At 39.7% G+C, this 26,161-nt stretch overlaps 1 protein-coding gene across 1 annotated transcript in view; it reads left to right on the top strand.

Annotated features, from left to right (window-relative positions):
• The window catches only part of myo3b (myosin IIIB), a 62,421-nt gene that overhangs the window by 12,866 nt on the left and 23,394 nt on the right, over positions 1–26,161 (top strand). The window contains exons 10-28 of the mRNA XM_041057836.1: positions 4,197–4,262; positions 6,602–6,757; positions 8,966–9,050; positions 9,138–9,254; positions 9,687–9,791; positions 10,059–10,142; positions 10,265–10,467; positions 10,545–10,643; positions 10,745–10,859; positions 10,952–11,078; positions 11,731–11,941; positions 12,748–12,895; positions 14,105–14,258; positions 14,421–14,509; positions 15,141–15,270; positions 21,469–21,548; positions 22,369–22,389; positions 23,600–23,677; positions 24,997–25,202. Of these exons, the coding sequence (XP_040913770.1) occupies positions 4,197–4,262; positions 6,602–6,757; positions 8,966–9,050; positions 9,138–9,254; positions 9,687–9,791; positions 10,059–10,142; positions 10,265–10,467; positions 10,545–10,643; positions 10,745–10,859; positions 10,952–11,078; positions 11,731–11,941; positions 12,748–12,895; positions 14,105–14,258; positions 14,421–14,509; positions 15,141–15,270; positions 21,469–21,548; positions 22,369–22,389; positions 23,600–23,677; positions 24,997–25,202 (2,274 nt within the window). The remainder of the gene's footprint in view (positions 1–4,196; positions 4,263–6,601; positions 6,758–8,965; positions 9,051–9,137; positions 9,255–9,686; positions 9,792–10,058; positions 10,143–10,264; positions 10,468–10,544; positions 10,644–10,744; positions 10,860–10,951; positions 11,079–11,730; positions 11,942–12,747; positions 12,896–14,104; positions 14,259–14,420; positions 14,510–15,140; positions 15,271–21,468; positions 21,549–22,368; positions 22,390–23,599; positions 23,678–24,996; positions 25,203–26,161) is intronic.

Genomic DNA, 26,161 nt, shown 5'->3' with positions numbered 1-26,161 from the left:
TTTTATGAAATCCATATAAGCACTAAAACATGCAATAAGCATTTTCATCATTCTGATGTTTTACAGTTGCACACTAATGTGTTTCCAGGCTAAAGGATTCACTGTCGTGTTGTTAATCTTGTGTATATCATCCACCTTATCGTTTCTCTTCTCTGAAATGCATCGAGGTAGTAAAATACAAGAAAAATACACCCCCGCTGTGGTTGATGTTATACATTTCCTTACATGTTCTAGTGTTGTGTAGTCAGCCTTCTGTCGTGGCATTATTTCACCTGTCTGCGATGCTGTTTGTAATCCTTCTTTCCTTTCTGCATTTTTCTGAGAAGACCATCGTAAGCTGTCGCTGGACAGTCTCTCTTGTCGAGCTTAAGATTTAATGGTTCCTGGTAAGAACCATATAAACACCAAGTGCTATCAGCACTTTGACCACAGGGGCCAGCAGCAGACTGCCATTATGTCACAGTTTTGGTTGTGCAAGTGAAAACATGCACAGGTGGAAATGATTCTTGTCCCTGCAGGCTATAAACGGAGCTCTGATATCTGTCAGAAGGGACGCTGATGAGCTCCATGAATTAGGGTCACCTTGATGCGTGGTGTGTTTGTGCTTCAGAAATATCTGATACCTGATGAGTTGTGACATACCGCTGATCCATGCACCTGTTTAAAGATCTAGTAGATAATTTTGCTTTTTTTTCTTAATTTAGCTTTGATTTGTTGATTTAATTTTAAGTTGAATCAAAGGCTTTAGTGAATTTGCTCTTTGTTGTGATTAAAATTAATTGAATGTTTTACAGTGTGTTTGATAGGTATGTGATGTCCATGGTGACCATGAACAAAGGTAATGGAGCATGTCAGAGGGTAAAGTCGTAAAATCATCAACTGCAAAATTAATTACAGATCAAGACAAAGATGGTGTGTGATATTTAATATTCGCAAAGGTTAATTGCTTGAGCCAATGTTCTCTACCCTATGTAGCCCCCGTGTGTCAGTGTAAAGTTAAACCAAAGTGTGTGTAAAATGTGTTGTAAAGGTTTGGGGCAATTGGCAAAGACGTCTAAGGTTGTATTTATTCGGCATGATCCCTGCCAAAATTAGCCACATATATTCTCTGTCAGAGCAGAGACCACGAATGAGCAAGACAGGAGTAAATAATGGATTGTCAGAGGCAACAAAAGCTAATCAAATCACCAGGGAGAGAACTCCAGAACAGTGTGCTGGTGAGAGATACCTCTTCATGGAAAAAGCCAGAGTTAAAATCTGTGGAGTAGAACAGTCAAGGCTGAGGGATACTAGAAACACAGTTTCTAGTGTTTCTGACAGAATGAAATCTGGTGAAAGAGGTGAGAAGTGAAAAGTGAAAATATTTTGCTTATGTTTTAAATTCATGCATCACTAAACAGTGTAGATAGTAATATGAGAATAACTGGAGGTTTGTTTGCATTTACATTAGATGTATTTTCTAGATACTCTCTTGAAGAGTCTTTGACACAAATTATTTAAACACATACGGGCTACACAGGAAAAGTCAGAGGATCACAGTCACTAGGATTCATCCTTTGGGGACCATGAATGTCTGTACACAATTTTGTCCCAATCCATCTTCTAGATAATGAGATATTTTACAAGAAATTTTTGACCTTTGATGCAATACAGTAAAGGTCAGGGACCAAAAGTTTGATCTCAAATCATTCAATAGTTGTTAAGATATTTCTGTCTGGACCAAAATGGTCGACTGACCAAACAACTGACCTGCTCTAAATGATTACGATTGATAATCTGCCAGCTGTTCAGTCTGTCACAGATGAATGTCAGAAGTAGTGCTGGTTTGGAAACTGTGTGCACCCTGTCAGCATTTCTCTCAATAAATTGCTCGTTGTTATTTTGTAAAAAATCAGCCATTATTTAAAAGAACTCAGATCGTTGTCTGGTTGGATGATTTTCCAGTCTTGATGCAGTTTTTTTTTTATTGCTCTGTGTGTTGTTCAGTCCTGCGGCATTTGGCGATGTGGCTGCCCAAGCCATGATAAATGTGGCAGTAGTTCTCCGTATTCATGCATGTATGCTCAAAGAAGTGCAACGGGTCTGACTGAGGCGATGGATGAGTTGAAATTTTAAGCAGGTGGTCCCTTCGCTGAGTAAGTCTTTATTTTGGGCCCATACATACACACTGTTCACTGCATTTTTCCTTTAAGAAACCAGTGCCCTCTACTGCATGTCTTTCAATCAAAGAAATACGTCAATCGGTAAAGTACATCACAGCTCACTCCTTATTCTCCTCAAATTACGTCAGAATAAATCCCTGGCTGCATCAGCAAGGTTATGCAAGGCAGCTTTAAGACAGATTTACAGGATATGTAGATGAATCTTAGGAACATTTTTAATTTTGTTAGAACAAGTTAATATTGCTGCCTGTTTATGACATTTTAATCACCCTCAAAGACCTCATGTTGTCTGGTCAGGAGGACATGAATAACAAAGAAACAGATAGTAATGATTAATAATTAATGATAATTGTAATGATTCAAACCCCTTTACAGTGCTCGGTTCATGTGTAAAAACCTAGAGCTATGTGGAAAGATTTTAAGTCTTGAGCACTGACAATGTTGAATTAAGTTTAACTGTCAAATTGAAGAATTGCTTGAATGAAAAATTACAGTGTTTGACATCGTATGGAAAGTGGCAGAATTAGAAATTCTGCATATGTTTATTCAAATGTTGTATTGGCCTGATTTTTGTCTTCCTTCATGGCTTAGTTACAGCCGTCAAGCGCTGTTGACACCTCTGTGATTTTGCCTCAATCCACTCTGAGGAACATCTGACAGTACAAGCGCTGCCCAGACCTAGATTTGAATAAGCCATTTGTGTTTACAATATGAGCCAGCGCTCTCACAAATAGTGAAAGAAAAAAAAAACTGCCTGAATTTGCTAAGCACAATGAGCACACTTGACAGTGTTATCAGCAGTGCTGCTATATTGACTTTGTAATGTATAAGCAGTATGGTACGACATCAAGGCGAGAACGTGTCTTCAGGCTCATATTAGAGGTTGCATTGAAGCAGTCAGTTACTGGCTTTGATCTGCACTTTGGAAAGGATTGCCTGCCTGAATCCTTATCAAAGACTTGACGAACTTAGTGCTGCGGTACATGACAGATTTTGTACCCCAACATCCTCCCCTCCCTTTCAAAAAATGAGAAAAAATGACGTTAAATATATTGTAGTTTAACGTGCAGCTGCATTTACCTCTGGTTTGTTCGTGATAAGCAAAGTGAAAGTGTTTTAATTTTTGAAATCCAAAGAATTCATACTCTATTTGTCAGGCTGATGGCTTTGTGAAACAACACGTGTGAACTAATTAATGCGGTTAATAAATATTTCGACCAGGTCTGTCACTGTTTTCCTGACAGTGACAAAAAGCTCAGCCTCCAGCTGTCAGACTGGCAGCTCCTTGTGAAGATGACTGTACTCAGGCCCGTCCAGCCTTGGCTCCTCACACAGACCTGCCTCCTGTCATCATGCGCACTTGAAAAGTGTTAGCCTCATTATAGATGGCCTCCGTAAATGCTGCTGACAGAGGTATAACTAGCTCCCATAACTTTGGGCTCCCAAAGGCAGATGCTTGCTGCCAGACAGTAGAGGAGCTGTTAACATTTGTCACTTTTTCTGTGGCTGCCACAGCCCTGGACCCCGACCAGCTCATCCTCAGACCAAGAACTCTCACAGGAGTCTGACGGTCACACTCTGCCTGCCAGCGATCATTTGTCAGGAAACTCAGGAGACACTCTCAAAGTCTTTCATTTGCAGTAATGAGCATGTAATTTCAATGCATTTAACCCTGTGAGACCTGAACTATGAAAGAATGGTCAGAAAATTCTAATTTTTCAAATATGAACTCTTTATTTGTCCCTTTGACAAAATGTAAAAAAAAAAAAATTTTTTTTAAAAATTCTAATTATATTTTTTGTTTGTATCACACATGTCAAAACATTTGGAAAAGTGAGGGGGGTCCACCAGGAGTCAGTATACGAGCATAAGAGTTCATCTAAAAGGGTTAAATGCAAAGTTTATGCTTGATGGTGATGCAATGAGTCCCAGAAATGTGGGTATCATATATGATACGTACGGGCTCACAGGGTTAATAAAGTCACTGTTTTTCACATATTATGCTGATTCTTGTATGCTGTGATTCTGTTTCAGAAATCCCTCCCCCACATTACGAAATCCAGATCAGTGGTGCAGAAGTTTCAGCCATTTCATCGGCCAGTAAGTGTCCTCTAAAGTAATGTTGACAGCCTTTGTCCTCTTTCTGTCCTAAGACTTATTTTCCAAAAAAAGGTTATGAAAGTGAATGGAGACACTTTATGTTCCATAAAAACCTCAATCTATTCTGAAAAGCTGAGGCCAATTCAGATTTTTTTTAGAATAATAAAAATCTTATTAACAATACATATTGGCCAATATTATTATTTTTCTTTTTTACATAAGCTTGACATAAGTAGACTTTTTTGGTGAGGATCCTTCAGATTGAGCTGATTTAGAGTTTGTTTCAGTTAATAAATTAAGATGTGGCAGTGACATGGTATAACTGATAGTTTAGAGATGGACAGGAGAGAGAGATCCGCATTTGTATTTACAGCCAAATGTAATACATTTCTTTCAACACATATTAAACTGAAAATTTAATATTTAATTTAAGTATGAAAATTTTAATTAAATTTAACTGGTGTACCTCTACCTGTGAATATACTTTAGTAAAAGTGAATGAAGAAATAATAGCCAGCAACATTTTATATATCATTTGCCCAGCATGAAAAAACACACACTGGGAAAAGAGACTAAGGAGGAATAGCTGAACGTTAGCTATAGTACGCTGTCAGCAGATGGGAATGTGCATGCAAACATGGAGGGAATTGAAATTGATATTTTATAGCCAGATTCTATCAACCCTCTTGTCTTTCTGTTCAATGACTTTCATTTGTGTAAATCTGCCACAGAGGAACAAACTAATTCACCTGAGTTATCAGTTCTATCTGAGGCCCAGATAACTTATCATTTCCTCCACTCTGCAAAGCTAATAGTGTCAGGGGTGGCTTGTAATGGTTGCTCAGAATATACAACCTTAATATCTACTGTGCAGAGGTGTCTGAGCCTGCACCATAATGAGAAAATAAAATTCAATTTTGTTTGGAGAATTATTTGTGTAGGCATGGTTTCTTGCTAGCATTCCTTCTGGAGGTTTGCGCTGAAATGCAATAACTGAAAAGGAGTAATTGAAAAGACAAACAGCTCATCTTGCCTTGAAGGCCTGTTGGCTTCTTTGTGTCACTTGAGTTATTGATTGATCAGGACAGAGAAGGCATAGTACCCCTTAAACCAGCAAACAAACACTGCAGTAATGTTGGTTTTTATACTTTTTACTGTGTCAGTGCAACGGTTTTCATTAGATACTTTTTGAACTGCAGCTCTGTAATCTGGGTTAATGGATTGTGTGATATCATATCAGAATTAATCTTCCCAAACAAAGCCCACCAGAGTTCAATGTGGGGAGGCTGAACAATGTTATCAAGGTTTGCAGGCTGTTTGTGAAGCTTTTTCAGCCCTGTCAGGCCTGTATGGGTGTGTAGGGAGAAGTGGGGTGGGGGGTTTTCAGGATAATAAATCCATCACCAGTGTCTGCACTTGTGCAGCCAAAGAGCTGACTTCTGTGACAAAGTGGCCTGCCGTGCAGCATCCCGGCAGCACAGCTCTGCTAATAGCAGCAACCTCTGCTTAATGTCCTGATGCTAATGAATTCATGGAATTAACTTTCAGAGTTGAACAAACTGATAAAAGAAACTGAATTTCAGTGTAGATTAGGTGGTAGAAATTAGATTGGTGTTTTTCTCCTATCTCACCTCTGCCTGTAGTTGTTGGTGTTGTAGCACTTACACACACACACATTTAGATGCTTCAAGTCTTTAGCTGAACAAGTGAATGAACGGCACAAATGTGAATTGCTGATGCATGTACTTTCTTCAGTTCAGGTGAGGATTTCAAGACTTGTAATTTCATAGTTTTTGTCTCTGAACACATCATAGCTCTCAGAAATAAAACCTGAATTTGTGATCCTGTTTCCTTTTCAGTGTGTGGTGTCGTCACAGTCAATATTTTTACAACCTTCGTATCAGAAGCAAACTGATGCTGAAGTGTAGCTGCCTACCAGTATCACAAAGTGACATCACCTATTGGCAAACACTGCACATCACAGATAGGACGCACTGCTGCCAAACAAGCCCTACCATAGCAGGGCTTGTTTGGACTTGGGGCCATGGTGATAGTGACCATGTGGTACTCAGACAGAGAAGACAGATCAGTGGCCCAGACTTTAAAACACTTGCAAGGAGCTCCCTGCTGGTGTGAGTGTCTGTCAGAGCTGATCCAGACAAATCAGCTCTCTAAAATGCTCAGGTGATTGCATAATTAAGCTGTTTAATTCTCTCTGACTTGAAGACCTGTAAATGATAATGTGGGAGGCTTTGTTTATGGTTGAGGATTTCCTGTTTATTTACTGATGGTTAGTATGGCGATGAGGTAACAGTGCAATATTTTTGTGTTTACAAAAGGTGCCTGATAAAGGATTTTGAGGCACGTCCATCTGTGACCCACCTGCTGGAGCATCCCTTCATCAAGCAGGCCCACGGCAAAGATGTGGCACTCCGGCAGCAGTTAGCTGCTCTCATCCAGGAGCAGCAAGAACAGGGCTGCAAAACCAAAACCAAGTAAGTCTCTTGAAATGTAATTCAAAAACTTTCTCTTGCAGAATATATAATATGCCATAATGACATTGCTTATTGCTTCATTTGTGTAGTGTCATTGGTTATCACTGCTGCTGCAGATAGCCATTGACTGAGTGCATAGTTTTTTCTGTCCAGTAGGGGGCAGGGTCTCATCTTCTTACACTCAGGATAGAAATGATGATGAGCCCCAGAATTGGACATTACACTATGTGATTAAAGAGAAGTTAGGGGAGTGTGACTAATTCAGAAGGAGTGGTTGTGCTGACTAACCTTAGATTAATAAATGCCATTTAGACCAGTGGATCTGGCAACCCGGTGGAGAGTCCTATACTACAAAGCAAACTGTCTGATTAAACCAATGATGGAGTAAATGAATTACATAGATGGATAGATATTTCATGAGATCTTATTATTAAATGTGTGGTCACGAATAGTTCACCCAGACACTCTCATGTCAGTGAATGGCAGCACAGAAAATCTCCTGTTATTTATGGGAGAAATACTGACTTTGGCAATGTTTAATCTTCATTATAAAAGAGTTTGCTGAACCTGCCCTTGACTGAGAGTCTTGATGTTGTGCCAGCTCTGTTTACTCCCGAGAGTGTGCAGAGTCGTTGCCTGAGCCTGATCCCGAATTCCTGTCCACAGTGAAAGTGGATAATGGGATTAGGAGCTTGTAGGGCGAGAACTTGGCTCGCCTGGTTTAGTCTCTCATGCCACAGATCAGCACACAATGACTCCAGATAAGAATAAAGACATAGAGAACTTAAAAGTAGCTGCCGTAGGTGGAATAGTGTGATTTACTTCAAAGCGGGAGAGAGGTAGAGGCTAGAGGTCTCAAGTCCTTCTCTTAAGGAACATGATGACGAGTATTCACTTTATAGGGACCACATATTGAGAATTTCTACCACAGAATTAATCCAAAGGCAGACAAGGAAACCATTCCCAACCTGAAGCTTGAATACCCTTATAGACATGATATGATTGATTATTTATTATAATAGATTATAGATTATATATCTTGTGAATGAGATACTTTGTTTGATGTTTTTGGGACTGAGAAGTAACCAGATATGATCAGATGCTTTTCATCATTAAAAGAAAAAAGGCAGGTGTTGCTCTATATTTTTCTTATTGTCAACAAATCCCATGAAAAGACCAAAACCAACAATTTGTTAATTCATCTTTCTCTATTTTCCAACTTCACTGCTCCGTGAAGAGTAACCAGACCCCCCACAAATATGCAGTTTTATCAAAAAACAGCTGGGCACTGTTTTTAGCATACATTACTCAAACATGTATAAATAGCGCATTTTATGAGGACTATTTTCAACCATGGATTAATACGCAATTTGTACAAAGAGGTTGCTTAGTTGAAACTTAAAACTAGTAAAGTTTAACTTAACTGCATTACAGAAATGAGGTATTTCTTAAATACAGATTACGAAGTATTTAAACCAGAGGTCTCAAACTTGTTCCACAAAGGGCCGTGTGGCTGCAGGTTTTTGTTCCAACCAATCAAGAGCACACAGTTTGACCAATCAACTGTCTGAAGACTGAGTCAAGTCTGGTGTGCTGCTGCTGGTGCAACCTGGTGATTATTTATGGCTGCAGGATGGTGTTTGTGAGACTGACTCAAGATAAACTACAGTGCCCATGTCCATTGTAATGGCTCCTCGTGTGGCAGTGGGGCTGATTTATGTGTTTTTGATGAGGTCTATGACAGAGGCTGTATTTGGCTACACAGGCAATACATGTTTGTTGGGTAAATTGTCATTGTTTTTTGTCTTTTCAAGTGATTTGATGACAGTTACACAAGTATAAAATATCATGAACCTTACCTGCAGATACTACACAATTATATTAGCACATAAAGCAGTAGGCACTCACATAAACTGCTCTTTTTCTTTCTTGCACACACACTGAGGTTTTTTACAGCCCCGTGGAGCCAGCTGGCTCTGTGTTGACCTCTGCCCACTGGGGCTCATTGGAGAGTGATAGGTCAAAACACAGATGAAGTGCAATCACAGCCTCTGATAATGGGAGATGTGTCCCCTGGGAGAGCTTTAAGGGCTTCACACAAACCTTGGAAGTGACTGGGTCTTAATCCAGCCAGTCAAACTACTGTTTCTCATTTGGTGGTCACTTAACAGCTTTCTGAGGCATTATCATGTCCTTGGCTTCATACAGGCATGAGCGGATCAATACTCGTAAAACCCTCATAATAGAGAGCTGTCCCGATGATGATCTGGTAAACCTGGAGTTCTTAGATGAGGTAAGATTTAATGTGTTTATCTCATCGTGCATTGATCGGTCCAAGATACAGTGCTCTTGATGCAATGTATTTTTTTCTGGTTTGCAGGAGACAATAATCAGCCATCTCCAAAAGAGGTATGATGAGCTGCAGGTGTACACTTATGTTGGTGATATCCTCATCGCTCTCAACCCTTTCCAGAATCTCAGCATCTACTCTCCCCAGGTTGGTTTTCCAAAAGTCACACAAATGTTCCCATTGGTTTCCCAAATCACACCCAAGTCACTGGTCCTGCTGTACTGGAGGTACATAATATATCATATACATATATGTATTAAAACAATACAAAAATATGGCCTAAATCTGACTTTAAAAATACCATTTCAGCCCAAAAACTCTAAAGTTTAACCATTTTTGGTTTTTCAGTCACTTTAAGCAACTTAGTGTATAGTCAACATTTTATTTGCATTTTTCCCATTTGTAAACTGCATTGAATTGTGTTTTCCTATTGCAGGAAATGCTACAAATTTTGAATATGTGGGTGGAAAAATCTATGTGAAAATGATTTTAAACTGATCTGCCTCCGTTAATAATCCCTTTTTTTGTGAAAATCTTGAAAAAATTATGAGCCTTTTGTATCCATGTGTCTTCTCTTAGTTCTCTAAGCTGTACCATGGTGTGAAGCGGGCTGACAACCCTCCACACATCTTTGCTACTGCAGATGCAGCCTACCAAGGCATGGTGACGTTCTGCAAAGACCAGGTATTCTACAGAAAAAATAATTTGATGAAAGGAAACATCTAGCACTTGATAAAATGATAATTTATATCCTCATTTTAAATGATATATGTTTGAAATGGAAGTTCTTTAAATTTCTTTTTCCTGTGGAGGTTGAATGCATTTTTAATAAATAGTGCCTGCTAAGCCTCCAGGTCTTGCTTGTGATGAAATTTAGTTCTCTACAAGACTTTTACAAAAAGGGAAAAATGTAATGTAATGTAAAAATTCCTTTGTTTCCTTTTGCTCTAGTGTATCATAATCAGCGGAGAGAGCGGTGCTGGAAAAACAGAGAGTGCTCATTTGATTGTTCAACATCTTACCTTCTTGGGAAAGGTATGACTGTCTGGTCATTCTCTCCGTTAAATCTGCTAATACTGCTGCTGAATACTAAATAAACTCTAAACTATCTTGAAATCATATCATGGTTTATTACAGAAACGTGTTTTTGTTCTCAGGCAAACAATCGGACCTTGCGTGAGAAGATCTTGCAGGTGAACCCCCTCGTTGAGGCCTTCGGAAACGCCTGCACAGCCATCAATGACAACTCCAGTCGCTTCGGGAAGTACCTGGAGATGAAGTTCACACCGACTGGAGCGGTCATCGGGGCCAAGATATCCGAATATTTGCTGGAGAAGTCGAGGGTCATCAAACAGGCCACGTATGTACTGCCCGTGCTTGGTCTCATTGGGTTTTGCATTTGTCATACTTCTGACTAGTCTTTTTGTTTCCTCTCAGGGGGGAGAAAAACTTCCACATATTTTATTACATATACGCTGGACTTTACCACGAAGACAAGCTGAAGACTTACAGGCTACCAGATGGCACACCTCCCAGGTTAGTGCTGCAATTTGACTTTGACATGTTCATGAAAATTCTGCCGTCTTTCACTTCCCATCATGGAAACTGACACTTATAGTAATAATCTGCATCTGCAGGTACATTGACAGTCAGCATTGCAAAGTGATGCAAGACATTGTCTCCAGCAAACTGTACAAGGAGCAGTTTGACGCAATTCAGGAGTGCTTCCGAAACATTGGCTTTACTGAAGAGGTATTTAAATACTCAAAAAACATGCCGTGCCGTTTTTGGTTGCAGAGCCAATGGAGTGCTATGATAACTGTATTTTTTCTTCTCTTTGTTAGGAAGTCAACTCTGTTTACAGAATACTCTCAGCCATTTTGAACACAGGCAATATTGAATTTGCTGCCATCACATCCCAGCACCAGACCGACAAGAGTGAAGTGCCTAACTCAGAGGCCTTAGAGAATGGTGAGATATGTTACGTGTGTTGTATTAGTCAGCAATACTCTTATTTTAGCCATGGAAACAGATAGTTTTAATGGTCTCCCTGAAGAGGAAAGAGATTGTTATGTGATTTAGGTGAGCTTAAAAGAGAAAGTCTTTTTTTTATGCTTTATTTCTCCTTGTGTGATGATTTATGGACTGTGCTCTGTAGTAACATTTTGTTCTGGTTAGATGTTTTTTGATTTTAAGAAGGAAACCTTTCTGTGGTAGATTTTATCTGAAGAGTGTGGGCGAGACATGTGTTCATAAGTCTGTGATTTTTATGTTGTGTAATAATTTATATTTTATATTTTGTCTAATATTTGAAGTTCTTTTGTGACATGTGTTGTTTCACCATGGAAACAGTGAATTGGATGTCTTACAAACCTGTGTGGGCTGGTCACTTTTATGTTCAGACAGTTAATCTTATCTTCTTACCAAGAAAACAGGGGAAAAAACTTTTTTCAAGAGAGTGAAACCATAATGTATCCAAAAGCACAGAATCCCTTTTTAAATGAAAATGTAAAGACGCAAACTCATCCACAGGAAAAGATAGCTGGAGCTCATTTCTGTGTTAATGATTAAGGCAGGTGAGCTCTTCATGATCAAACTGACTGAGTCTCTTCTGTTTTCTCAGCTGCATCTCTCCTCAGCATCGGCCCTGAAGAGCTCCAGGAGGCGCTGACCTCTCAGTGTGTGGTCACTAGAGGTGAGACCATCATCCGCACCAACACCGTGGACAAAGCCGTCGATGTCCGAGACGCCATGTCCAAGGCCTTGTACGGACGCCTCTTCAGCTGGATAGTCAACCGCATCAACTCCTTGCTGCAGCCTGACATGAATATCTGGTGAGTGTGAGCTGGTGATGAACATCTGTGCAGACGTCCACTGTTACTCTCTTTTCTTCTTCTTTGTCTCAAGCAATCATGCTGAGTTTCTGCAAAGCTCTGATGACCTTTATGGAAGTCTGCAGAGGTAGATGCAAACATGCAGAGGAGAATATCAATGGGCGAGCATGAGACAAGCGAAAGGAGAGCAAAAAAAAAGTTTTAATAAATTTTTGATACTGAGTTGCGTGCAGAGAAAATAATGTTCAGATGATTAAAAAGACTTCAGAGAGACTGCAAAGAGGGTATTCATTGATCCAAAAGAATCCTTTCATAAATATGGGCATTGACTGTCAAGGAGTCATCTCTGAGATGTACAGAAGCCAGAGTTCCTGTCTGCATTCCAGTCATCTTTGCCATTTCCTTATTGCCATTAATAACCCAGTAGCACAGGCTAAAGGTGACCTCTACATACAGTGGTTAATGACTGACCATGAAAAGTAGCTGCTCCAAGCACTGAATATAAAATGCAGGGTGTTAAGTCCTTGTGCTGTGTTGTAGAAGCGTGTATTGTTTGTGCAGATATTGAGAATGACACGAGGTTAAATCAATAGAGACTGAAATAAAACCATTTAAGAAGCTCAGACGTTTCTGAAAGCTGATGTTTATGATTTCTCCTCAGACTTGGCTGCCCAGACCAGACTCTATGTTTTTCGTTGAACTTGGATTATCATTAAAGTTTTATCATTTAATATGGCTGCTGGGGATTCGCTTGTTCCATTACATAGAAGAATTAAGTTTGTTTGTCCCCCTTTTCTCCTTTGAAGTGCTGCAGAGAGCGGCATGAATGTGGGAATCCTGGACATCTTTGGATTTGAAAATTTCAAAAAGAACTCCTTTGAACAATTATGCATCAACATCGCAAACGAACAGATCCAGTTTTACTTCAACCAGCACATATTTGCCCTCGAACAGGTGAGCTTGACGTACAGAAAGAGGTTATTAATGGTATGTTCGTGCTAATGCATCATGCTTAAGGTGCCATTGTAATATTCAGTGCACGCTCCTGAGCAACAAAATTTATTGAGCAAAACAACACACTGTTATGGAAATCAGTCATTTTAATATTGTTTGTGTCTTTTCATATCTATCAGGGCAGAGATGCTCTCAACATGAACATTTTGCTTGTAGCCAGACTGTGATGTGTAAAGGATTGTTTATACTGTTGTGCACCACCAAATTACACTCTTAACTGATTTAATGAAGTTGTTTACCCTGAAGTGCGAGAAGTCTTTATTTTCCTTGATGGAAATGAATAGACATTAATCAAGAGCCATTTTGCCATAATGCATTTTAGTCTGGGTTAACTCTGCAACAATCTTTCTAAAAACAAGAAGAAAGCAAGGTAACTTTGTTTATATATCATGTTTCATTACATGCAGACTCACTGTGCTTTACATCTGAATACATACAGCAACACAACAAGATGAATACCATAAGAAATACAATTTTTTTTTTTTTATTGAGGCGGAATTACACTCAGAATAAGAGCTCTCATTCATTTACATTTTCCAGCACTTGACAGAACCAGAACAGTTATTGGAAGTAACATTTGCACCATTACACATTAATTACAGCAATGATCATTGAAAATAAGGCTTTAAGCGCTTAGAAAAGTTTCTCTTCTACAAAGAAGTGCCAGCTGCCCCTGATGTAAGTCTGGTGCAAAAGATTTTTATGCTGTGTGGATGTCTTCAGTCTCGTTGTACACAGCAACTGATTATTCTGAGTTAATGACTTAAACATGAAGATGGTTTAGATCCATTGGTTCCACTTTATTAGTGAAATATATATTTAAAACAACTTTTTGATCTGAAATTAAATAGATGCAATAATATGATATGACTCTGGGTTATTTGCAAATTGAAATAAATTATGAATAAGTAAGTGACTCTATTTGTTAGTTCAGAGCTGTTCTGTTTTATGCATTCAGTAAAAGACTCTATTATGCTGTAAACTTCAGCCATAGACACACACAGCCCGCTGCAGCTCTTTGGTTTTGTTGATCTGAAACTTTTTTTCCCCCCCCACACATGCACAAATCATATTTAGCCCAGATTGTTTAATTGGGTCATTTAGAGAAATCATTAACTAGATTGTTCTATATTCACTGGTTTTAATTAGATGGAGTATCAGAGCGAGGGAGTGGATGCCAGCCTGGTGGAGTACGAGGACAACAGGCCCATTCTGGACATGTTCCTGCAGAAGCCCATGGGTCTGTTGTCCCTGCTGGATGAGGAGAGTCGCTTCCCTCAGGCCACTGACCAGACCTTAGTGGGTAAGACTGGAACTTCACCTGCCAAAACAAACAAAAATCAGAATTTAATTAGAGGTCAGAGGTCAATAGCTTCTTTGAATGTAGTTCCATCTCTTGCCAGGTGTAGTGCATCTTTTTTAATTTCTTTTTTTTATTTTTTTGTTTTTCATTTCTTGTTTACAGATAAGTTTGAGGACAATCTGCGTTGCAAGTATTTCTGGATACCAAAACGTGTGGAGCTTTGTTTTGGAATTCAACATTATGCAGGAAAGGTATCAAATGAGTCTTTGGATTTAAAAAGTCTGTGACAAATTACTCTTGTGGTCACAAGGACCAGGTATAAATTTACTTATGTCTTTCTGTGTGGTTCAAAACTTTGCAAGACGTGTGGATCATTGAGTAAAGGTGGAGCATGTGATTTCACAGATCCACGGTTCTAAGCATATTTATTTTACATGTGTGAGGCAATGTTTTTAATGCAATGCAAAACAACTGAACTCAGTTAATAATTTGGACTTGTCATACAATGGTGGGAAAAGCACTGTGGCTCCATTTTATTCTAGTGTCTCATTAAGCCAGGACAGTGTGACAGGGAGCCAGCATGAACAATACTAGGGCCCCGAAACTGAAGCAGCTACATGAAATTCAGCCGTTTTCAAATTTATTATTTACACCTCTGATTTTCCTACTGTGACATATAGAAATGTCTCCTGTGAGAAAACATTTTTCATATTGAACATCAATTTTCAATGTCATGAAATACATCAATATCAGAAAAATATAATATTAAGTTCAGCCATACTACCCAGCTCCTAATAAAAAAAAAAAAAGAACAGATTAGTTTCTTAAAATATGCATAAATTTTAGACTGTTTATGTGCATTTTTAATGTCCTCCTGAACAGGTCATGTACAACGTGGATGGATTTTTGGAAAAAAACAGAGACACTCTTCCTGCAGACATCGTTGTGGTGCTGAGAACATCAGAGAACAAACTTCTACAGCAGCTGTTTTCAAGCCCCTTAACTAAAACAGGTATGTGTCTATAAGCATCAAAAAAAAAAAAAAAAAAAAATACAGCAGTTTAGAACATCTCAAGTCCTGGCACTAACAGGAGCATTATTCTACTGCTTACCACAGTGGAAATGGAAATGGAAACTTTTCTTTGAGACAAACTATTGTTAACAATGCCAGACTGTATTACTCGGTGAACTGTGCTGGGGTCTGCTGCTTCCACAAACGTTCAGGTAAGTGGGTTTCTTAAAGACGCCGGCTCCCAGGCATCTCCTGGTCCCCCTTCATTTCAAGCCTCTGTGTGCCGTGCTTGGATAAATCTGCAGTCTCCATTATCTCTTGAGAGGCTCAGCTCTCTGCACGGCGCTCTGTTTTTATTTTCACTAAGCTGTCCCTCTTGGTTTCCCACTGCTGAATGCTATCTACAGATTGTGGGTGCAGTGGGATATTTTTATGATAAGGTTTCTAAATACCCAGGGGATGAAGAAACAGTATTTAGAGAACACAAAAGCAACTCTTCCCACCTCTTCTCTGTTGGTTAAATGAAGGTAGTAATGTGCTCGTCATTAGCCGCGGCTCAGGCCTCCTGGTCACTTGACTTAGCTGAAATGCTAATAGATGTGTTAAATTATCAGATTCCCACTTCCTCCTTTATTTCAGCTAAGCCACATTATGTGATTCACTTCCTTTTTAGGGGGACCTGTAAATGCCTGCTTTCACTCCCAGTGGCATTAAAAGGAGCTTCAATTCACAAAAGGCACCTTAGCTGAGACTCCAGTGGAAATCTGCGTGATGTGTCTGTAAACTTCAATTGCAGGTTGCGCACAAGGGAGCCTTCAGCCACTTCATTTCTGCAATTAACAGCTTCAGAGGAGAACACTCTATAAAAACAAATTCAGTGAGCACTTAATTTCAGTGTGCAAAGGCACTGAATAGAAACTAAGATGTGCTGTAATGTTTACTGCTGCTGACGTAGTGTCAGTTGGGTCTAAAAGCTCCTTTATTTCCTTTTGTTCTGCTGCACTTTTTGTGTGTCCTGCCATTCAGACCGGTGGATCGAGTTAATGTGATGATTTATCAGAGAAATAAACTGTTACTGTGTCGTGCTGTTTTAACCTTTTTTTTTTATCCTTAAAAGCTTTACCGGTGCTCACAGTCGGTTTATGGATTCTTTTGCAGGTTCATTTAGAGGAAGGCTGTCTGCACTGTGTGTATTTCTTTGGAGTTCGAGGTCCAATTTCCCTTTTGCAGTTTTGTGAAGCCGCAGATCATCTCATTAGATAAAAGCTATGAAACACTCGGCTCCAGCTTATCATTCTGGAAAAGATGGGGCGCCGTTTACTCCGAGATAGAGTATACCATAAGAAAATTACAAATCTATTCTTCAGGGTGAAATTTGTGGGGGGATTTAATTTGCATTTTACTTCATATTATAGATTCACTGTTATCTGTGAAATTACCATTATCTGGGGGGATCTGATGGAAATCTGTTTTACACCAGGGTGGTTTCATACTCTGGGTCTCATCCTCAGTGTCACCACTAGAGGACACCCTCGTAGACCTGCAGCCTGACACTGTGATGGGAGTAAAATAATGGATCTAGCATGTCAAACTACACACACACACACACGCGCACCAAATGTTAATGTTTCTGCTGGCACACATATCAAAGTGCAGTAACACAGAAACAATTCCTCTAAACCAGATCATTTTCCTTTACTTTATATGTTGTTTCAAGTTGAAAACAGGCACACAGTGCACGTTTATGTAATGTTTCACGAGACCCACTACCTACTTTTTTTCCACACACCAGGCTGAGAATGTGAGTGTCTGAATGTCGATGCAGTTCATGTTTGGAGAACAGTAGGAAACTAGGAAGGCCCCAGAAAGTAAAAAGCTCCCAGGCGGTGAATAGCGAGGCCACTTGAGCCCTGCAGAATGTGGGTCCTTGAGGCTTGGACATGTGGTGGTGTTTTGTCAGAGGAAATGGGATGTATTTGCATGGACAAATTCCTCAGAGCCAGGGCCTTTCCCAGATCAGGGGGATCACAGTGTTTGAATTGGCTGAGTTCAGTCGGGCCTACCAGGGCCTGGGCAGCCTGTGGTCACAGTATGGGTCTCTATGTGTGAGTATGGGTCTGTATGTGTGCATGTGCGCGCGTGTGTGTGTGTGTGTGTGTGTGTGTGTGTGTAGCCTCAGGGCTGCCCTGCTGCTTTTGTAGCACACCACATCTGCACATACACATTGCACCTCAAGACTGCCGGTCTTTTGTCAGAGCACAATGAAAATGGAGTGATGTGCTTCGCTATGAAACGTTAAAGTTCACACATAGTGGAGAGTAAAAACATAGATTTTTCTTGATTCTTGATATTAATGTGCACCATTTATCTTTGCCAGTGTTTTAGCACTTTATAATGTTTGCTGCAAACACAATTGGTTTTTAAGCTATAATGCAAAATAATGCATAAATTCTGGTTTTACTTAACCAGAGGATCTGAGAACTTTCTTCAACACTATTTTCTTTACTTTTTTACTTTTACTTTTTTTTATCCAAGGCTTTTTTTTTATTTCAGTATAGTGTTATAATTCTGACCCAATGAATAAGCTCAAACACCTCTCAGTGTCGACAGTCTTAGGTCTCGCATTTCTTGTGACTGACAAGATTTCTGACATGAATTTCTATCTTCAGCAAAGTGTTCTTCACATTTTACAACTGCGTGTGTGTGCGTTAACGAAACAAGCTCATATGACTATATTCTCCTGTTAAAAAAAAAAAGTCTGAGGTTATAAGTTCAAGCTCATCACGTATGTCGAGCAATTTACATATTGGTTTTACATCTTCACATGAAGCCACAGTTGCCATTCTCCCGTCCTCTGCATCTCACTCCATCTCCCTTCATGTTAGGAGATGCTCCTGTGCGGAAATGACAGGCTTCTCCCAGCGATATGACACATTCGGCTCTTTGTTCTCTCCCAGCAGAAGCCTTTTTCATCCCAGTGGGCAGATACCACAGTCTTTCCCCAGACTTCCACACACTCTCGCTACCAAGAGAGACACTTACCAAGTGATACTTCTGTTCATTTTCTCTCCTAATCGTGGTATTGGAGAATTTTTTGAGTCAGCAGTGGGATTTTTGACGGCCCCGCACATCAATAGCAAGGAGTCGGTTCTCCTAAGTCACATGGTACAACATCCTTTGATAAATGCAACACTGTGTTGTGTCACTAAAAGCCAATTACACCATGCTTTTTATGATTGATCTGCTCTGACAGTAGTGGATGGCATTTAAATCAACAGCCCCCGGAGCCATCTCTAGGCATAAACGGTGGTGGTTATGGAGGGTGGGGAGTGTGGCGGGGGGTTATGGGTGCTTTAATCTCATTTGCTTGGTTGCTGAGTTGAGTTTCTAGATCACATGTTTTCAAAAAGAGAGCGGGAGAGCGGCAGAGATATCCAGCAAGCCACTGCTCACTCAGCTCGGGAAGGCTGCTCTCTCTTACAACTTTGATTGTCCCCCGTGTCGACAGCTCGATCCACAGCTTCTGAAGTACAAGGCGCACACTGGCACTCATAAAAGCATGTGGGGAGGTGTCATATTGAACGCGGGATTGCTTTTTAATCCCAAGCACATTGACTATTCTTGTCAATAGAACCCCAATACAACTGCCAGCTTGAGCTTTTTTTTTCCTACAGGATTCTTGCTGGGCTTAATTTTCAAAGTGAACGCACAGATGCCAAGGAAGGCTTTTTCTCTTTCTGCCCCCCCCCCCCCACATCCCTAATACACACACACACAGATACACACTGACACAACTCTGCCTCTGTGTGTGTTTGTCCTGGAAGTCCATGCCAAGAGCAACATGCGTGAAGCTGAAACGATCAGTGGGACTCTCCTCCACCGCCTGTTTCTCAAGACTGAATGACCTGATGGGAAATATTCCCCTCACCTGCTCTCCTCTTTTAATTATTAACCTTTTATATTAAAACTCCTCATCCTTCTCATTTTTATCTTCATCCTTTGAGAGCACTGACAAAAGTAAGGACTTGCCCTAGCTGAAACAAAAAAAAACAAACATATAAGGCCTTTTTCTTTAACTGAATCCACTGTCAAAGAACAAATCTTCCTTTTTCTTGCTCATCTCTGTTTGAATAATTACTATCCACATCATTAGACAAGTTTCCCACTGTATCTAAATTAGAAGGTCTTCTTTCAGGCCGGACATCACAGGTGTTCCCTTGGTTTTATGTCTCAGGAGGCAGAAATCTTTGAGGATACTGACTATTAACCCATGCTCTAATCATCTAGTCAGGAGGGGATATGAAACCCGCCGGAAGAATGAATTAATACGACCCGCCAAGGAATACATGAAGAAAGCAGTGAGTGTCCATTTGCAAGGCTTAGGTACAACTGTCATAGTTTCTCTCATCGTGGCGCAGCCCCTTCATCTCCCCTTGATGGTGTCATGGAAGTGAGAGGCGTGAAAGCACAGTGACACTCCACGAGCCCGTTCCACTCGCAGCCGCTAATTCATCATGACAAATGTGCTCAGATGATCTGGCCCAGCAGCACTAATGGGGAGAGGAGAGAGCGCACTTCATTTGCACAAGACCCACTCCAATTAATCCATACAGCTTTACTCTGGGCTAATTGGAGCGGGGCCCTCCCTGCCTGTGTGCTGGTAATATACCCGACACAGTTTAACGGCTCCTGTTCTCAAAGATCATACTTTTGTGTGTGTGTGTTTTATTTTTTGGTGTGTAGATTGTGCCGAAGGGCCGTTTGAGGTTGTAAAAAATGTCCCTGTGATGCTAAACATAAGGCCCTCTCACAAACATGTTTATAATGAGCAATTAACTGATCACATTTCCATGTTACCATATTTTACATTTTCCTTTCTTCTATTTTTAGGTTACAGTTCTGAACCTTTGGTTACTTTTTCAAGCACATTATCAACACATATACAAATGCACATTTTACAGAGTATCTAGAATTTAGTTTGTTTGCCAAAAGCTAAATGAATTAACAGCAGAATAAAAGAGTAGATGAATAAATAAGAATTAGCAGATAACTGTTAAATGCTAAAAGCAGCATCACTACTAGCTTAAAAGACTCTTTTGAAGTGCTCTCACATCATATGTTTTGGGTTGTTTTGACTACAGCAGATTGTGTGTGTGTGTGTGTGCGCATGTTCATATTTGTGTGTGCGTGTGTGTGTTTGTCCCACGAGACACCACACTGCTTTGACTCGCTGCAAAACCTTTGGCACAAATAGGACATTCTTTGTCTAAAGTTAGAAGTGGTCTGGCTGTTAATTGATCCATCTTAAATTGATTTTGATCTCTCCAGTGTTTGATTGATGCTTCCAATACACACTTGATAGTGCAGAGTCCTCTGAGAAAGGCAGGCACTGAGCCAGTTTTTGGCTGGTTGTCAAACCATGTCCTTAACAAATGACGTGAGTCTTGAAATTATATAGAAGAAGCCGGTTCCGTATTTGCATTTTAGAAGTTCGCCTGTGTGCGGTAGAAAATCTAGAACAATTGTTGGCTTGTCACTTCAGCTTTATCTTAAAAAACTTACAAAGGTTTTCCTCCTTGCCATACACGGCTGCTTGGGTAATGCTGCCTCCTGTGTCTGCAGACGTATTTTTCTAAAGGTGTGTGTGGCACATCTGTGCAGCTATTGTTTATTCATGGAGTAAACCCTTTGAAATGTGTTAAGATACTTCCCACTCATTATAAAAATCCTGCCACCCATGGATTAGGACTTTGATGTCACCAATCCTGCTTCAAAGGCTTCTTTCACTGCTATTAATCACAGTTTAGCCTCTGAAGATATAGCCAGAGAAAACATTTGGACATCTTGTGCAGAAACTTTGAAATGTTCAGACTGTCTTGCATATGCTATGTTCATATCCTTTCCGCTGTGTGTGGGGCTGTTGGACTGCTGTGCACGCAGCTGCACTCCTGAGTCCATGGGATTCAGCTCAGATTTAGGCTCTTTCTGAGCTGTCTTTAATACTGTACTGCAGTATGAACACTACTGTTAATTCAGCAGTGTAGTTGTTCACCTTGTTTTCCTTTTATCTTGTTAAAGTGTTTACGGTTCCTTTCTCAATAATCATTTCTTTATTTCATACCATTTCTAAGTTTTAAATAACTTCTAATGTTATGATTTATAAATCGTTCGTATGGCTGTGTTTTTGTTTTAAAACAGGAAATCTGGCAACGTCCAGGGCCCGAGTCACCGCAGCCTCCAGATCTCTGCCACCGCAGCTCGGTTCAGGACGCACCAAGGTGAGACTTGTGCTCCTGTCGTACTGATCATCACATTTGAGAGTGCATTGTTTTTTATTTGTTGCTCACAGGCATCGCACCATAAGAAACCCAGTAAAAACCTGTGCTGCGAAGCATGGCCACATTAATTGACTACCCTGTTATGTTTGCTGTCTTGCTCGTAGTGATGTAGCATCACCATCTGGCATTTGGTTTCTCAGACTAACTATTGTTGTTAATGGGAAATAAAATATTGTAAATTTGAGGTTTATCTTTTGTAGATTCTCCAAAATCAGGAAAACGTCTACAGTAGCTCATACCTCAGTAAGAGGCCATGATAGTTTCATTAGCATAATATTCCACAATAATTCTTCCTGCAGCAACTCTCAAAGGAGTAAAAGGTAAATGTTTGCTCACAATAACATCTGTTAATCATGTTCATACTGAGGTTCTTCATTGAGACTTTCTTTGCAAACCTTTTTATGGCGCCAGACACACTACACTGTGTTTTAGAAGCATCGGTTTCCCCAAAAGTCTCTTAATAGCACGAACTTTCACACTTTTTCCCTTCTGGACACACACTTCATTTCACAATGTCTATGTTAATTTATTTAAGGGGGAGCATTTGGTCAAATCATAATGTCTATATGTTTTATTTTCTCATGAGAGTGAAAATATCTTTGTTCATTGTTAAATTACTTAGTCTATGTAAAGGAAAAAAGAAATCACGTTATGATTTACAGTGGAAAACCCCTTAAAGGTGAATTTCTTTACTTCTTGTCTATCCACTTCTCTCTTCCTTTATTTCCATGTTATCCGTCGACGTGTGTTGTACTCAAAGTCTCCCAAATACCTATTGAAGGTAAGACTTCTGTTAAAAATGGTGAACGTTTCGGGATCTAACTATACCTTTGTCCAAATCACAGACTAGTTTCAAATTGCAAGCAGTCTCTGAAAATGCATAATTCACCGATATCAACTGAACGCCTTTGTAATCCAAATAAAAACTTTAACTATGTTTCACTAACTTTGAATCATGTGCAGTTTCACTCTTCTAACGTCAATCACAGTCTGGTTTTGGAAAATGTAAATCACTTCTTTTGAACTATTTTTTCACACAGCCACAATCCTGCGTTATTAATGTAAACAAAGTCTCTGTGATGTGTCTTTTTAGAGTATAGAAATACTTAAAATGAGACAAACAGGCCATAATTTGGGTTGTAAAAACATAACAGCGGCAAAACAGCTCTACTTTCTTGAACTTCCACCAAGCACCTACTCAGTTATTCTTGAACAAGAAAGAACTTCTTTATAACAACTCAGTGTGATTGATGTAATATGTATGCCGTCATGTTCTCAATCAGAGCTGGGGAGAAGTTGACAGAAAGTGACACTTAGAAAAAGTTACCAGTACGACCAGATTAAAGTAGTGTGGTGGTTGTTAAAATAGAGGAAGTGAGTTCCAGATAAGGGTTGGTACTTCTGTATGATCCACTTGCAGAACAGGAAAGTGTCAAAGCATCCGATTCCTCTGTTCGTGTAAGTCAGAGAACGTTGGACACACCTTTGTTTCTCTGTGCCATGGATAAAATAAAGTATTAAAATATGCACTTTTCTACATAGACTTACCATAAAATATCTATTGCATCATTAATTTTGATGAAGCCATGAATTGCAAAGGCCATTAGTAAGCTTATATTGTGTCCTCGTTAATCCGTCGTCGTCAGGACGACTGTCTGCTTGGTGACGGCCTGTCTCATTACTCAGAATGCTCTGCAATTTTCCCATGCCCCACAGCAGTGCAGAATTATTCTCTAGATTGTTAGCTTTAAGTGTTTATGGGGCTGTTATACAGACGGCACAGTTAGTACAGCTGTGTATTCCCAGCTGGCCCATTTAGAAGAAGGAGACCTGCTGTAATAATACCTTTATCTCTTCAGAGCCCACTGAGGTACATCAGGTTGCAAATAAACAGCATCTCATTTGAATCTGCTGCGTTTTCAGTGATACTCCTGGCCTGAGTCTGGCATGTTTGTCAATGCAGCGTGTTCAGTGTGAATGTCTGTGTTCAGGTGGACACCATGGAGATGATGCGTCACCCAGAAGAAACCACCAACATGAGGAGACAGACTGTGGCCTCCTATTTCCGTGTAGGTGTTTTCCCTTTCATGCTGATAGCAGCTATCTATCTAACAGCAAGAAACCGTTTTAACAGTTTGTGTACTGTTCTATTCAATGTTAAAATCATAATTTTGTTGACACAAGGAAACTGTAACGCAAACTATTAGATTCACATTGAGTAGTTGCACCTCTGTCATGTTGGATTAATGTCAACAAAATGACTTGTTATTGGCACACAAGAGTGTTACACTCTGTACGAGCTTAACTCCATTATCGGTGTTGGTTAGTATGTCAGCATTGGCAAATTTCAGTTTGATAAATATTACATGAATTTTAGAAAACTGCCAATATTTTTTACTTGATATACCACAAAGGTTCTGAAATGAAGTCTTAACATAATCTCCACTTTGCAGTTGTTCTTTAGGAATGACATGAAAATTATTCAAACACAAGTTGAATTAGAAAGTTGTGACTTTTGACACCTGCTTGTTTAGGTCTGGCAGAGCACCTAACAGTCTTTATAAATTCACAAGCTGCAAACTGCCTTGTTTGTGTTTCATTGATTAAAAAAAAAAAAAAAAAAAAATCATTTTTTTTATTACCACGTTAATCATTCCCCCCAGATATTTAAGATATTCTGATAATTTAAATTTCGATTGACTGTACTTTACTTTCTCAGTGTTAATTTGCTTTTAATGAAACCCAACACTTCCTGTAGATATTTCACAGTAACAGCTTTCCATGGAATGCATGTGATTGTTCTTTCAGAGCCACTGTGGGACTTTTAATGTGAAAGACACTCAAGATGTGATGAGTTTGCCTTTATATAGCAAACAGCAAAAGCAGCAAGTTAACACAGCAAACGAGAGCTCTGGAGGAAAACAGAAAAGAGGCAATAAAGCTGAAAAGTCAGTAGAATATCTACTGAAACCAGGCAGTATAAACCTCACAGCAGTACTCAACACTGATCACTTCTATTAAACATTCTTAAGAGCATTATATGGTGATAATGTGTTAGATGTTTGTGTATGTTAGATTTGTTTACAGCTGTTCTGCTGCCCCCGAGTTGCAAAAAAAAAAAATCATCACTTATTTACATTTGTTGTATTAGAAAAAAAAACTCAATCCTGTTGGGACTGATTAATACTGTCAGTTACTATTCAGCTTAAACTCTGTTATCAAACACATCTATGTCTGGAAAAAGTTGGATGCTCTTTGAAGTGCAAATCATCATAACTGAACTTACACCACCAGACTTTGATAATGTGGATTCATATGATAACTGCTCTCTGGTGTTCTTGCCTTGCCTCTGCCCACTGTTTATTGTTGTCTCATTGTGTTTCTGTAGTACTCCCTGATGGACTTGCTGTCTAAGATGGTGGTGGGTCAGCCACACTTTGTGCGCTGCATCAAACCCAATGATGACAGACAGGCGCTGCGCTTCTGCAAGGAGAGGGTGATGGTGCAGCTGCGCTACACAGGGATCCTGGAGACGGTGAACATCCGCCGGCAAGGCTACTCCCACCGCATCCTGTTTGAAGAGTTTGTTCACAGGTAAGAACAGTGTTGAGACAGGCAGCACCTCCACTCACGCAGCAGACACACATGCCGTGTGCCGACACAACCCTAGAGATAACGCAGAACAAGTGAGCCATGCTCTGCCTCACACAAAAACATGGGTTCTTTAATTAGATAGGGGTACAAGTTGAGCAGAGCAAGAGGCTGACTAATTGGCAGTCATTAGTGATAGTGCAAGACTGAATCCTACAGCTCTTTTAGCTGGGTGGATACTCCAGTCTGGAAAATATGGATAAAATTCAAACAGGGAGGAACTGTGATTATAAGGGATGATGCATTTTAATGGATTTCCTTTTACTATTCATAAAGAGTTTGTTCTTTAACTCAGTGACCTGGAAAAGCTCAAGTGTAGTCTCCTTGTCCCATTGGTATACATTAGAACACAATTAAAACAAGATTTCATCATTAGGGAGACTTTATGTAAGGATGTTTTTGTTTTTAAAAATGTGGGACAGGATGTGATAACTGTTAATAAGTGCTACACACTCCTGTTCAAATGTCCAACCCAAAACCAAAATTTTTAAAGTGTGTACCTAATCATCCTCAGTCCTGCGAAATAAGAAAAAATACACACACTTAGACAAGTCTGTGGGAAAAATTCAAGGAAACTTATGTTTGATCAGTTTTCCTTTGAAAAATATTCCAGCCACCTCTAATGTGCAGACTTTAAGATGATATAAACTTTAATTAACTTCGGCTTGTGGCCTGTAGGAGAAAAAAAGTTTGAGATGACTGGTTAGTCTCACTGCTTAAGGGATGCTTTAAATATTTGTGCTTAATTCTGGTGAACTAAAACTTTGAATGACCACATGGTTTTTCCTCACGTTCCACTTTTGCCTCCAGTGTTATAGAGTGATTACTGGAAGACCATCACTCAGCTGACCTGATGAGTTTGTTGTTTTCTCTGCAACACCTGTGCACGAAGTGTGTCTGAG

Source organism: Toxotes jaculatrix, chromosome 15, assembly GCF_017976425.1.
Source record: "Toxotes jaculatrix isolate fToxJac2 chromosome 15, fToxJac2.pri, whole genome shotgun sequence".
In the NCBI taxonomy this organism is placed as follows: domain Eukaryota; kingdom Metazoa; phylum Chordata; class Actinopteri; family Toxotidae; genus Toxotes; species Toxotes jaculatrix.
The sequence above is the reverse complement of the archived record's forward strand: the minus strand, read 5'-3'. Positions and strand labels throughout refer to the sequence as shown.